This window comes from Anomaloglossus baeobatrachus, chromosome 3 (genome assembly GCF_048569485.1).
Source record: "Anomaloglossus baeobatrachus isolate aAnoBae1 chromosome 3, aAnoBae1.hap1, whole genome shotgun sequence".
In the NCBI taxonomy this organism is placed as follows: Eukaryota; Metazoa; Chordata; class Amphibia; order Anura; family Aromobatidae; genus Anomaloglossus; species Anomaloglossus baeobatrachus.
This window is the reverse complement of record NC_134355.1, coordinates 319,280,259-319,295,538: the sequence shown is the minus strand read 5'-3', so window position 1 is coordinate 319,295,538 and position 15,280 is coordinate 319,280,259. Positions and strand designations below refer to the sequence as shown.

The 15,280-nt window shown below is 39.3% G+C and overlaps 1 protein-coding gene across 1 annotated transcript in view; it reads right to left on the bottom strand.

The window, feature by feature from the left end:
- The window catches only part of HDAC2 (histone deacetylase 2), a 106,051-nt gene that overhangs the window by 6,318 nt on the left and 84,453 nt on the right, over positions 1–15,280 (bottom strand). Inside the window, exon 12 of the mRNA XM_075338333.1 lies at positions 441–596. Within this exon, the coding sequence (XP_075194448.1) occupies positions 441–596 (156 nt within the window). The remainder of the gene's footprint in view (positions 1–440; positions 597–15,280) is intronic.

The following is a 15,280-nucleotide window of genomic DNA, read 5'->3' as shown; positions in this document are numbered from 1 at the left end:
GGAAAACAGTTACCTGTCAGAACAGTGTCTGGGAGGCTGTGGTTGCTGCTGTCCCCCAAAAATTATCAACAGATTAAGAAACTAACAGACTACATGGGTTGACGGCGTCTGACTGTTATTGAAAAGTAGGTAGGCTATATTAATCTTTTTTTTATGTCAAAAATATATTTTTGTACATTTCAAGTTGTTTGGTTATTATTCTCATTTTAACAGATGAAAATAAAACGGAGATTGGTAAATTTACGGTTTTCATTTAGTTACTTAAGTCCGAATACAGAGTTTCCTAAGAAAGATAAAAACTCACTTTTAATTAACTTTTCAGGATTATTAACGTTTTAGATTGACCGACAACACTGTGGTTGTTCAATAATAAAATTATCATAAAGTGTACAAAGTGCCTAATAACTGTGCCCACAATGTATAGCAATGAAATACTTTACCTGATTTTTTGTCATCTGTTTCCTTTTTATCTTCCTCCAGTCTTGCTTTTTTGGGTCCCTTTTTGTGATCAGCTACATTACGTCTTCCTCCTTCACCTTCATCTTCGGAATCTGAAAACTCCTCTTCACATGCTATCCGCTTGTCAGATGCCCGTACTAGAAAATGGGATAGAAAAATAACAATGTCAAGATCCAAGGACTGGTGGAAGAATTTGAACAGGATTATCCCAAGAAATTCTCGAATAGCCAAATAAATGTTTTTTTTAATCTAAATTTCACTTGATGCTAAGGAAATTATTCATGACACCGCCTTTGGAAATATTATTTCAATGCGTATGGCTTAAAGAATATTTCAATTCTTATATAACAATAGTACACATGAAAATAAGAAACTTTGCAATATTTCTTATCAGATAAATCTGCTTCTTTCTTTTCCTGGACTCCTCATTCATTCTCAAAATTGTCAATTCACAGGTAATCTCTGCATTTGGTCCTGTGCCTCCTCTGATGAAGCTTTATATTTTTAATATGCAAAACGTACGTTAGTTTTTTTTTTATTCTCTTTGGGCCTTTACTCCTGTCTACATCACTTCCGGCTGAAGTAAGTGTTTCATTTGTTCACATGGACTATTTTGCCCTGGTCTGGCTCATGTTCGACATTTATGCCTCCGTTTATATCTATGTCATTGTACTGTGACTATGATTTTCAGGGCTTATGTCGACATGATTTCAGACTTTTTAAGGCCACGTTTCACTAAGCGACATCGCTGCTGAGTCACGGTTTTGGTAACGCAACAGCAATCTTGCTAGCGATGTCGCAGAGATCGTTATACAGGTCACTACTGCGACCTGTATCGTTACTGAGTCGTTGGTAAGGTCTGACTGTGTGACATCTCACCAGCGACCTCCCTGACACTTACCAGCAATCCTTATCAGGTTGCATCGTTTTCGGGATCGCTGGTAAGTCGTTAAATGTGACGGGGGCTTTACTGTTGCACTTACTTCTCCCAATGAAGAGGAAAGAGTTCTGCCCAGCGCAAGGAAAAGAAATAAGTCAGTAAATTTCCAGGTGCTTTATTTTACTTGGTTTCCAATAAAACGATCATATAAACATATGAACAGTTAAGACATAGTCCTCCGTGGATATTGACACAACAACTTCTCCCAATGGTTTGTTTTTCTGCTATGTAGCATTTTTTGTTCCACACTCTCTTGGTTTTGTACCATTTATTGCAGCAGGAACCAGCCTTTCCGTGTTTCCTCTCTGTCCCCCTTACCCTTTCCCCATCCTTTTCTTTTTCTTATTTTTGGATCAATTTTTTTCATGATTGATTTTACCTGGTTTTACATCCATAAAGTTTTGTAATTTTTCACTATTTTAATTCCTTTGTGCTTTTTTACTCAATTTCTCCTTTATTTATTATTATTTTTGCCTTTGGTAAATTCAGAATTTCCCATTACTCAGATAGGAGACAACAGTTGGTACCCATAATGCTCTATGGAGAACTGTAAAAATCACTGTCTGCAGCTCGTCCTTCCTTCTTCCCACTTACTACTCCATAGAATCTTAGAAGCAGCAATTGTCATCTCCAATCTCAGTAATGACAACATTTGTGTTCACTAAAGACAGATTTTACCCATAGATCAAGATTGAAAGATCAGTCAGGGAGGAGGAAGAAGCAAATTTCTCTGATAAGATATATTCCAAAAGTTCTTTACTGACAAATGTACTATTGCTTTTTTAAAAAAACAATAGCGTATCTAACTCTTTTAGGGCATCCGTATGGGTCTTTTATATGGTAAGATATATTTGTTAGGCATTACAGGTGCTGACTGAGTTCACCCCTTAATGACCGCGGGCAGTAAAATTACGTCCTAGCGGTCATAGCGTTACTGCCCGCGGTCTGCCGGCGGCAGCATGCTGCGATTGGCGCACATCTCAGCTGATTTTCACAGCTGAGATGTGTGCCTGCTAGGCACGAGCAGAATCGTTATCTGCTCGTGCCGTTTAACCCCTTATATGGCGCTGTCAATATGTGACAGCGCCATTATAAGCGCGATCGCGGTAAACTTTTACTTACCGCCCGATACCGGAAGTCACGTGACGTGATCACGTGACTTCCGATAGTTGTCATGGTAGCACAGGGTCATGTGATGACTCCTGTACTACACATGACTTGCTTTCACTTTCGCTGTGCCCGCTGCACAGTGAAAAAGACAGTGAGCGTATCTGCTGTTTACAGCTAGGTAGCTGTGATCAGCAGATAGTGCAAAGCGATCGGACTGCTGATCGCAATAGCCCCCTAGGGGACTAGTAAAATAAAAAATAAAAAAGTAAAAAAAAAAGTTTTAAAAAATTAAAAAAAAAAACAAAAAAACCTAAAGTTCAAATAACCCCCCATTCGCCCCATTGAAAATTAAAGGGTTAAAAAAAATAGAAAATATTCACACATTTGGTATCGCCGAGTTCAGAAACGCCCGATCTATCAAAATATAAAATCAATTAATCTGATCAGTATACGGCGTAGCGGCAAAAAATTTCCAAACGCCAAAACGACGTTTTTTTTGTCGCCACAACTTTTGCGCAAAAGCAATAAGAGGCGATCAAAACGTAGCATCTGCGCAAAAATGGTACCGTTAAAGACGTCAGCTCGAGACGCAAAAAATAAGCCATCACTGAGCCATAGATCCCGAAAAATGAGAACGCTATGGGTCACAGAATATAGCGTAAAACGTGCGCCACTTTTTTCGGACAAACTTCCGATTTTCTTTTAACCTCATATATAAAAGTAAATCTATACATGTTTGGTGTCAACGAACTCGCACTGACCTGAGGCATCACACCGACATCAGTTTTACCATATAGTGAACACAGTGAATAAAATATCTCAAAAACCATAGTGCTATCGCACTTTTTTTGCAATTTTTCTGCATTTGGAATTTTTTTGCCGTTATCCAGTACAGTATATGGTAAAACTGATGGTTTAATTTAAAAGTACAGCTCGTTCCGCAAAAAATGAGCCCTCACATGACCATATTGACTGAAAAATAAAAAAAGTTACGTATCTCAGAAAAAGAATGGCGAAAAAAAAACGGAAAGCGAAAAATCGGTCGGTCGTGAAGGGGTTAATGTCTTACGTTTCAATAATTTTTATTGCATGAAAAAAATAATTCAGTATAGAACATTAATCAAGATTAATTAGATATAGTGGTAAATCAATGTAATTTCATAGTTGCATAATAATTTTAAATTCTAGGGGGAAGGGATAGTGGGAAGGAGATTATAAGGAAATGTCTTTATTAAGGGGAATCCGGAAGCAGATATGGAGAATGAAAGGAGGGGAAAAGGAAAGGGAGAACAGTCAAATCAAATTATTTACAGAGATTGTATGAGTTCAATACTGGCTATAAACGCATAAATGTCAATATATATATAAAATCTTCAGTAACGGGTTTCAAAATTCACATGTATTTGGCTACCAAAGTAAAAAAAAGAGAGAAGAAAGAAAGAAAAGAATTCCTTTACAATACTGTAGTAGTGTTACTGAAGTCAGAAGGCCATAAACCCCATCTTCTTCTATAAAATGGGCCAAAGAGGTTGTTACACAAGGTGTTTCCTCTCAATCATAATGTAAAAACGTGAGGCTGATAATTTCAGAAATGTTGGGAACAGTGTCCTTTCTCCAGTTAGCTGCTATCAAATGCTTCGTAATTAGAAAAATTTGGATGGAAAGTGGAACAAAGGCAGGATCAATGTCCCCCAATTCTAAAGACAGGAGGGGCCATCTGAGGAAGTAATTTGGTTCAATAGCTTATTGACCTCCGACCAAAGCCCCTCAATTTTAGGACATTCCCACAGTATCTGCAAAAAACTACTCTCAAATCCACAACCCCTCCAGCAGACAGAGGAGTTTGTAGCATTAAATCTATTTAAACATACAGGCGTGCATTACCATCCTAACAATGTTTTATAGTAAGCTTCTTGTAGTTCAGTGGCAATGATAGAGGAATATGTAGCTTTGAGGCAATTCTGCCACTGTTCATCGGAAATTCTTTTTCTCTTTCCCATCCTATCATGTAGCTTCTTTTACAGAAAAGAATATGCTCATTTAGGCACTGGTACTCCAAACACTTTCTGTCAAGGTTACAAAGTAAAATTGTTAATGAAATCAGGTAGAGGGCTGTTATTGCACAAAAGTTTCCGAAGGGAATTCCTCAAGGAGACTAAGAGCTTAAAATCGGAATCCAACAATTTATATTTCATTTTGATATCCAAAAAGTTAATAAAATCATTACCATTGTGGATGTCTTTAATCAATTTTGGGCCTAAACTGTTCCATGAGGAAGGGATAGTCTCATTCGCCAGGAATTGTAAGGAGAAATTACTAATTTGTTCAAATTTGGTTACTTTAGATTTTGATTTGACTATATTTTACCAAATTGAGATTGTGGAAGCAATTGTAGGGGCTTTGCGGACAGGCAGTTTAGGCGGCAGGATATGTAGCAGGATAAGGGAGCATAGGGAACAATAATTATTAAGGGACAGTTCAAGATCAACCCGGGGGGTGTATGATTGTTTATAATCCAATTTAGACTCTTTATAACAACTAATAATGTTGGGTAGACTGAACCCATCCTTTTTTATGCTTCATCAGTATATTTTTGGAGATGCTAGCTTGTTTATTGTTCCAGACAAATTTAATCCGCAAGCTTTGTAGCTTATATAGGTAATTTAAGGGGATCAACAGAGGAATAGCGCTGACGTAATATAAACTATTTGGTAGGACAATCATCTTGAATGCCATTATTTTCCCTGGCCAACTTATGTTGTTTCTAGTCAAATCCGTAATCTCCCCCTCTGTGCTCTCGCAACAAGGTCCTCTATGTTTAGTTTGATTAATGAGCCCATATCCTTAGTAATTTTGATGCCCAGGTATTTAAATGAATTTTGTTCCCAAGTGAAAGAGGAGATATTTCTTAATAAGACTGATGGTACTGTCCTCAAGGAAAAAAAAAATGGATTTATTATTATTCAATCAATAATAGGATGCCCTGGGGTATCTATCCAAGATTGTTTGAACTTCTATCATGGAATTAAGCAGGACTGTGGAGTCGGTAAGCCAAATCTTCGACTCAGACTCCTCAATTTCCCTTGCACCGACTCAGACTCCTCAATTTCCCTTGCACCGACTCAGACTCCTACATATATTGCTTATAGTTAAGTGAAAAATGTATTGTAGTACATGAACATGTGTATGTGAACATCAGACATTTAATAATTTTTATGATACAATAATCAAGATGTTTGGATAGAACATAAAATCTATTTATTGGAATACAACTTTAGAACACAAACTGTAATAAATTGTAAATATGTAATACACTATGTAATATACAGTAGATTACATATATCTTGTGTGTATATATATATATTTACAATTTATTAGTTTTTTGTGTTCTAAAGTTGTATTCCAATAAATATATTTTATGTTCTATCTAAATATCTTGCTTATTGTATCATAAAAATTATTAAATGTCTGATTTTCAAATTGTACTACAATACATTTTTCACTTAAATATAAGCATTATACTAAATATTATTTAGTATGTTGTTGAAAAATGTTTTTTTGCCACTTATATAGTGCATTACATAGTGTATTACATAGTGTTATATTTAACACTATGTAAGTGGCAAAAAAAGATTTCAACAAAAACATACTAGATAACATTTGTGCAGTCCATGAATTTGTTCTACGAAATAGAATTACTTCCATCAGATCCTCCTTCGCAAATGACCTCAAATCTGACCTAATCATTTTAAGGCTACCTCTGTACAGTAACTTGGGTTGATGGCAAAGCCGTAACGACATGGGCAACATCTCTAACAATTTCCAGGTATAAAGGAATCGCCTCATCCACAGTCAGTTTTGATGAACGGTTGAATTTTTCTATTTCTTTCAGAGCTAGTGAAAAATTTTACTGAAATCTAGTCAATCTGCTGCTATAGGAGATGGAGTGAAATCTTTTTCCTTGCGGCAATGCTTTGCCTGCTCCATGTCATCCAAATACTTGTCAAAGTTAAACTCCTCCTCTGATGAGGATGAAGATATGGCAGCAGCTACACTGTCACGCCCCGAGTCCTCTTGCGCCTGGCAGTCCTGTAGCCGCTCATCCTAACTGCTACCTCACTCAAAGCTTCTTTTCCTTTAGTAAGCTGTTGATCATCAAGCAGTATATGATGACTTGGGTCCACATAAACAGCTGCCAGAAGAATTTAATTTTCCAATAGCTGTGTCTCTCTCCGTTTCATTGAAGCAGAAATGCCATCTGCGATTAAACCTAGTCTTTGGGACAGGCAAAATAGCAAGTTCTTCCACTCCCTTATGAAAATGCCAAGAGTTAAATCCTCAGCTTGTAATTTTTTAGTCACGGTAAATGGGTGATTAAGCAATTCCTTCAATTCAGCCACCTGTTTCCATTGACCTTCATTTAATGTTACTTGAGGGTTCACCATATCTATAAATTATTTTAGTTGAAGCAATCGCTCAATCATTAAATAAGGGCTGCCTCACCGAGTGGCTTGATCAACAATTGCCCCTTTCCCAGCACGTCTCTTCAAGATGGAATCAATTTTAGGGCTTCTGGCGGCAATAACCAACTTCCTCACTTTTCCAATTAGATTTCCAGCATGTCCACCCAGTTTCACACATCCGGCTTTTCGCCGGTTTGGCGGATGCGGTGCACGCCAGTACATTACGATACAGTACAGTGGCAGCAACGCAACTTCCGGGTCACACGACAGCATGTGACCGGCGTTTGTCGCGCTGCCACGGTACTGTATACACTGTACTGGGGGTGCGCCGCATCCGCCAAACCAGCGAAAAGCCGGATGTGTGAAACCAGGGTCCCTCTTGCAGACTCTTATTGCCAGCTGCAGCATGTGCACAACACAGCACATGTGATGAATATGAAAGTGTTTTGAAGCAGCTTCAACAAGATCATCTAGTCCTAAAGTATCATTTTGCTGTTCTTCTGTTGTAATATCTGTTTGTTCCTCAGTTACATGAACAGCACTGTGGCCTTCATCTCAAACATACTGAGTCCTAAATTTTCTTCTGGCTGTTGTTCATTACTCTCATTCATCAGTTTAATTGTACTTATCAAGTTTGAAGCATTGTCCTTTACAATAGCAAGAACCTGTTCTTTTTTTAGTTCGTAGTCTTGCAGAACTTTTTCCACTAAGGCCTGGAGAAACTGGCTGGTGTGATGAGCTTTAGTATCTTTTACTGCCAGTGTCTTGCTAACAATTTCTTTCTAGTTACAAACATATCGAACATTGATGGCAAAATAATTCAGTGAAATGCAGTGACTATGGGCATCCCAGCAAAGGCAATGGGTTTCAAGATATGACATTCAGACACATTGTGTTGTGAGGATCCTCACAAAGAATGAGCAGTCAGTTTGTGTGGCCTTTTTCTAATCTGATTTTGCTATTGAAAGCATTATTTATGAGCTCAAAAACCTTTCAGGTGATGCGGTTTTTTAAAAAGCTGATCTGCTTTTGCAGCTGGCAAATGTATCCTCAAAAAACGCGGCAAAAACGCTTTGTGTGAATGTAGCCGTAGATCAGGAATTGAACAGACATTTATAGGACATTTCATAACTTTCCCAAATTCCTATGAAAAAATATTCAGCACATTCTGCATTGCACTACTGTCCCCAATTTATTATATATTTTAGGAGTCTGAGTCGGTGCATTTTATACCGACTGACTCCACCAAAATGAGCTCCGACTCAGACTCCACGACTCTGACTCCACAGCCCTGGAATTAAGGGGGACTGAAAGGGAAAGAATGATATAATCCACGAAAAGTCCGATTTTATAGTGGTGATTATTTGTTAGAATGCCTAAAAGTTTGGGGTTTCCTCTATTTAATTCTGCAAGGGGGTCTATTGCTAAAACCAAAAGAAGGGGAGATAGAGGGCATCCTTGTCGGGTTCCATTTGTGATTTGGAAAAAGTTGGATAAAATGGTTATAAAGCATAAATTTTAGCTTTGGAATTCAAACACAGGGCCAGGTTGGTCTCAATAATTTTCCAACCGAAACCAAATTGAATTAGGGTCAGTTCTAAATACCTCCAATTATTTCAGTCAAAAGCTTTCTCAACGTCTAACGCCAACAATAAAGAGGGAGTTTTCTTACTGTTGATGTGAGACCAGATAGAATATCCTCCTCGTCCTATCGGATGTCTGCCGACCTTCTAACAAGCCCATCTGATCGTTGTTCACAATCGCCGGTAATATATCTTTAAGCCTAACAGCAATCAATTTGGCATAGATCTTAACATATATGTTAATAAGAGAAATGGGCCTGTAATTGCTTACACAATCCTCATCTCCCTTAAGACTTTCGAATCACCGAGATAATGGCCTCCAACATTTCACAAGGAAATTTTCCTGTGTTGGCAGCCTTGTTAAAAATCCTGACCAGATGGGGGGTGAGGATATGGTAAAATGTCTTGTAGTAATCGTTGGGAAAACCATACGGCCGAGGGGATTTTTTAGACCTGATATCTTAATAATTTCTACCTCTGAGAAAGGGGCGTTAAGTTTGTCTAATTGCTGTTGTGAAACTAGTGGAAGATGTACTTTATTGATAAAATTATTAAATTATAGTGTCATTAGGTTGGGGAACTAGAGGTTCATTCTTTAGATTGTATAATTTGGAATAGTAGTTAGCAAAGGTTTCCACTATTTCTTTAGGTTGAATTGCTGTAGATCCATCTGGCTTTATGCTGGGTGGGGCTGGGGAAAACCCAGCGGTCGTGGTGCACATTGGTACTAATGACAAAGTTAGAGGCAGGTGGAAGGTCCTTAAAAATGATTACAGGGAACTAGGAGAGAAGCTGAAGTCCATGACCTCCAAGGTGGTGTTTTCAGAAATACTACCGGTGCCACGAGCGTCACTAGAAAGACAGCGGGAGCTTAGGGAGATAAATACGTGGCTTAGAAAATGGTGCAGGAAGGAAGGGTTCGGGTTCATGGAGAACTGGGCCGACTTCTCAGTTGGCTACAGGCTCTACGGTAGGGACGGTCTGCACATCAATGGGGAAGGTGCAGCTGTGCTGGGGGAGAAAATGGTCAGACGGATGGAGGAGCTTTTAAACTAGGATCTGGGGGGAGGGAGGGTAGTGGAGCAAATAAGGGGATAGATAGAGCAGATAGAGACAGTGAGATGGTAAGGGTCAATGAAGGATTAGGGAGGGATGGGACATGCAAGGAACATAGGGAGGCTAGGAGTAATAAAGGTGTTAATAGTATTAAATGTCTACTGGCAAATGCAAGAAGTCTTGCAAACAAAATGAATGAATTGGAGACTCTTATGTCAACCATGGATTATGATGTGGTGGGCATTACGGAAACCTGGCTGGATGAAAGCCATGACTGGGTGACAAACATACAGGGTTATACTACATTTAGGAAGGACAGGAAAGACAAAAAAGGTGGTGGGGTGTGTATATTTATCAAATCTAACCTAAAACCTGTGTTGAATGATGACATTGGGGGGAACTGCAACAATGTGGAGTCAGTATGGGTAAATGTACATGGGGATGGGAAGAATGGAAAAATGCTAATTGGAGTTTGCTATAAGCCTCCTAACATACCTGAACAAATAGAGGGTGAAATGCTGGAACAAATTGAAAAAGGCAGCTAATAATAATAATCGGGTTCTTATTATGGGGGATTTCAACTATCCAGACATTCAGTGGGACATAGAATCTTCTGGTTCTGCTAAAAGCTGTAAATTCTTATCTACCATTCAAGACAATTTCCTCTCTCAGATGGTAGCTGAACCGACCAGGGGAGATAATTTGCTAGATCTGGTCCTGTCAAATAGACCGAATACCATTTCAGACCTACAGGTCCGGGAGCACTTGGGCACCAGCGATCATAATATGGTAAGCTTCAAAGTAATATTCAATAGAACATTTCAAAGGGGAAATGCAAAAACCTGGAATTTTAGGAAAGCTGATTTCAACAAATTAAGGGAAGAGCTTAAATGTGTAGATTGGGACAAAGTCATGGTAACTGGGGATACCGAACATAAATGGGGTAAGTTTAAGGATATACTGCTAGAGTTATGTAAAAAGCTTATACCCTCTGGTAATAAAATGTCCAGGAATAAAAAGAAACCACTGTGGATAAATAAGACTGTACAAAGTATAATAAAACAAAAACAAAGGGTGTTTAAAATCTTAAAGGCTGAGAATACAGAAATAGCATTTCAGGAGTATAAAGATATCAATAGGAAATGCAAAAAAGAAAATCAAACAAGCAAAACTAGCTACTGAAACAAAAATCGCCAATGACATTAAAATAAATACCAAAATCTTTTATAAATACATTAATGCCAAAAGGAAAACAAAGGATAGTATTGGCCCCTTAAAATATAATAACAAGTTAGTTCTAGAGGACAAACAAAAGACTGAGATATTAAATAGGCATTTCTCATCTGTGTTCACCAAGGAACTGACTGTACCAGGGATCATTCAACAAGAGAAAAATCAAAAGGTCACCACCCGATATAAATTAATTTAACACAAGAAGTATGCCTACGTCTAAGTAAACTAAACATTGACAAATCCCCAGGGCCAAATGGCATTCATCCACGAATATTGAGGGAATTGAGCTCCATTAATCGACAGACCGCTGTATCTCATCTTTTTAGACTCACTTGTAACAGGGTTGGTGCCTCAGGATTGGAGGATTGCTGATGTGGTACCGATATTTAAGAAAGGTAAGAGGGTAGATCCAGGCAACTACCGTCCAGTAAGTCTGACATCAGTAGTATGCAAAGTTTTTGAGGGCATTTTAAGGGATGACATGCAAAAATATAATGCAGAAAATAATATAATAACTGACAAACAGCATGGATTCATGAAAGATAAGTCGTGTGTAACCAACCTGTTGGGGTTCTATGAGGGGGTAAGTGCAAACCTGGATATTGGTAATGCAGCTGATGTGATTTATTTGGACTTTGCAAAGGCATTTGATACTGTACCACACAATAGCCTTATATTAAAGCTCCAGAAGCAAGGACTAGGGGAAACTATATGCAACTGGGTAAGGAATTGGCTAAAAGATAGGAAACAAAGAGTAGTCATAAATGGTACATTCTCTAAATGGGCTGCAGTCAGCAGTGGGGTGCCGCAGGGATCTGTGCTAGGACCGATTCTTTTTAATCTCTTTATTAATGACCTTGTGGATGAGATTGATAGTAAAGTGTCAGTCTTTGCTGATGAGACCAAACTATGTAGGATATTAAAAACTGACCTTGATAGTACAATATTACAAAAAGATCTGGATAAGATGTCAGAATGGGCAGATACTTGGCAAATGAGATTTAATGTTGATAAATGTAAAGTAATTCACCTAGGACGGAGTAATCCTATAGCTGCATATACATGGAATGGAAGTAAACTCGGCACTACAGAACAGGAGAAGGACTTGGGTATTCTCATTACAAATAAGCTGAGCAGCAGCACTCAATGTCAGGCAGCAGTTGTTAAAGCAAACAAGATTTTAGGGTGTATAAAAAGAGAGATTAGATCCCGTGATCCCAACGTATTGTTACCCCTCTATAAATCACTTGTAAGGCCACATCTGGAAAATGGGAACCAGTTTTGGGCTCCACATTTTAAAAAGGACATTCAGAAGTTAGAGGCAGTTCAAAGGCGGGCAACTAGACTATTACAAGGAATGGAAGGCCTTCCATATGATGAGAGGTTGAAAAAGTTAGATATGTTTAGCTTAGAAAAAAGACGTCTCAGAGGAGATCTCATTTATATGTATAAATACATGTGTGGTCAATATAAAGGACTGGCACGTGACTTATTCCTTCCAAAGACCATACTAAGGACCAGGGGGCACTCACTGCGAGTGGAAGAAAAGCAATTCCGACAGCTAAATAGGAAAGGGTTCTTTACAGTTAGAGCAGTCAGACTGTGGAATGCCCTACCACAAAAGGTAGTAATGGCTGATACTATAACAGCTTTTAAAAAAGGGCTGGATGATTTGCTCACTACACACAACATTGTTGGTTATAAATGACTTAGTGACCAAATGTAGAACTGTTGGAGGAAGGTTGAACTAGATGGACCTAGGTCTTTTTTCAACCTAAGTAACTATGTAACTATGTAACTGTGATTCTATGTATCTTTTTTTTTTTTTAATTCTAGTCTGCTTTATATTTTGCGCCATTAATTTAGTAGGTTTATTGAGGGAAGTATAAAAATTTAGATTCAAATTCTTTCTACAATTCCGATTTCAGGTCAACCATAAGGTGTAAAATTTCTTTATGCATTTCTGAAGACGGAGCCTTGACTGCTTGCGGTGCCGGTTCTTTTTCTCTAATCTTTATCTGAATTGCGTCAAATTTTATGTTTGGGGGTTTTTTTTATGCAAAGAAGAAATTTGAATGAGATTCTCTCATATTTCTGCCTTATGGGCGGTTCAACATCACTAATCGTCACATTTCATCTGTTACATTTTCGTTAAAGTACAATTTGATTGAGTTTTCAATATTTTTTCTATAAGTGGGAGAATTTATGAGAAAGGAGTTACTCTTCCAGAGAGTTACTTTGCGAAAGTGGGCCCAAACAAACGTCACAATAAATTGGGGAATGATCCGAAAACGTTTTAGGTAGGATTTCATTTTGCAAATTTTGGAAATTGAAAGGGAGTCCATTAGGATTAAATCAATACGTGAAAATGTATTATAGATATCAGAATAGTATGTCTATTCTCTTGAAGCAGAATTTATACAACGAAATGCATCCAGAAACTCCTGCCTATTTACCCAATTGTTTAAACAGTGCTTCGTATGTCTGGTCGAGGCAGTAGTATCTAGCATATTATCCGAAACAAGGTTAAAGTCTCCTAAAAACATAAGGTTGCCTTTTTTGGTTTCCTGTATAACCTCACACAACCTATCCATTTGAGTTTTGTTCGGGGCATACACATTGACAATTGTGCACGGGTGGTTATTGATTAAGCAGGTAATGACAATGTACCTACCTTCCTCATCTTTGTTTTCAGTTAGGAGCTTAAATGAGACAGTGTTCCTAACCAAAATCATTACCCCTGCATTTTTTCCATTATTCAGTGAGGCGAAAGTGTGAGGAAATTTTTTTTTCGTAAATTTTGGATGGTCATTTCTAGTCAGTTTTACCTCTTGCAGGCATATGATATCAGTCTTTGAGATCCTAACTTCCTTCCAGGTCAGATACCTTTTTCTTTGAGAATTCAAACTTCTAACATTATAGGAAAGTATTTTGGTAGCCATGTTTAAAGATAGAAAATAGGAAGGAGAGAAGGAAGAAAGAAATAAAAGAAAGAAACGCAGACCGAGAAAAAAAAAACAACAAAAAAGAAGGGAATTTTGTTTACTTACCGTAAATTCCTTTTCTTCTAGCTCCTATTGGGAGACCCAGACAATTGGGTGTATAGCTTCTGCCTCCGGAGGCCACACAAAGTATTACACTTTAAAAAGTGTAACCCCTCCCCTCTGCCTATACACCCTCCCGTGCATCACGGGCTCCTCAGTTTTGGTGCAAAAGCAGGAAGGAGGAAACTTATAAATTGGTCTAAGGTAAATTCAATCCGAAGGATGTTCGGAGAACTGAAAACCATGAACCAAAAGAAACGATTCAACATGAACAACATGTGTACACAAAAGAACAAACAGCCCGAAGGGAACAGGGGCGGGTGCTGGGTCTCCCAATAGGAGCTAGAAGAAAAGGAATTTACGGTAAGTAAACAAAATTCCCTTCTTCTTTGTCGCTCCATTGGGAGACCCAGACAATTGGGACGTCCAAAAGCAGTCCCTGGGTGGGTAAAGAATACCTCAGTAAAAAGAGCCAAAACGGCCCCCTCTTACAGGTGGGCAACCGCCGCCTGAAGGACTCGCCTACCTAGACTGGCGTCTGCCGAAGCATAGGTATGCACCTGATAGTGTTTCGTGAAAGTGTGCAGACTAGACCAGGTAGCTGCCTGACACACCTGCTGAGCCGTAGCCCGGTGCCGCAATGCCCAGGACGCACCCACGGCTCTGGTAGAATGGGCTTTCAGCCCCAAAGGAAGCGGAAGCCCAGAAGAACGGTAGGCTTCAAGAATCGGTTCCTTGATCCACCGAGCCAAGGTTGACTTGGAAGCCTGTGAACCCTTACGCTGGCCAGCGACAAGGACAAAGAGCGCATCAGAACGGCGCAGGGGCGCCGTGCGAGACACGTAGAACCGGAGTGCTCTCACCAGATCTAATGAGTGCAAATCCTTTTCACATTGGTGAACTGGATTAGGGCAAAATGAAGGTAAGGAGATATCCTGCTTGAGATGAAAAGGAGATACCACCTTAGGGAGAAATTCCGGAACAGGACGCAGAACCACCTTATCCTGGTGAAAAACCAGGAAGGGGGCTTTGCATGACAGCGCTGCCAGCTCCGACACTCTACGGAGCGATGTAACTGCCACTAGAAATGTCACCTTCTGCGAAAGACGTGATAAAGAGACATCCCGCAGCGGCTCGAAAGGTGGTTTCTGAAGAGCCGTTAGCACCCTGTTAAGGTCCCAGGGTTCCAGCGGACGCTTGTAAGGTGGGACTATGTGGCAAACTCTCTGCAGGAACGTGCGGACCTGCGGAAGCCTGGCTAGACGCTTTGGGCGGTCTGGGAGAGCCCACGGTTGACCCACCGTGAGATGCCACAGATCCGGGTACCACGACCGCCTCGGCCAATCTGGAGCGACGAGAATGGCGCGACGACAGTCGGACCTGATTTTGCGC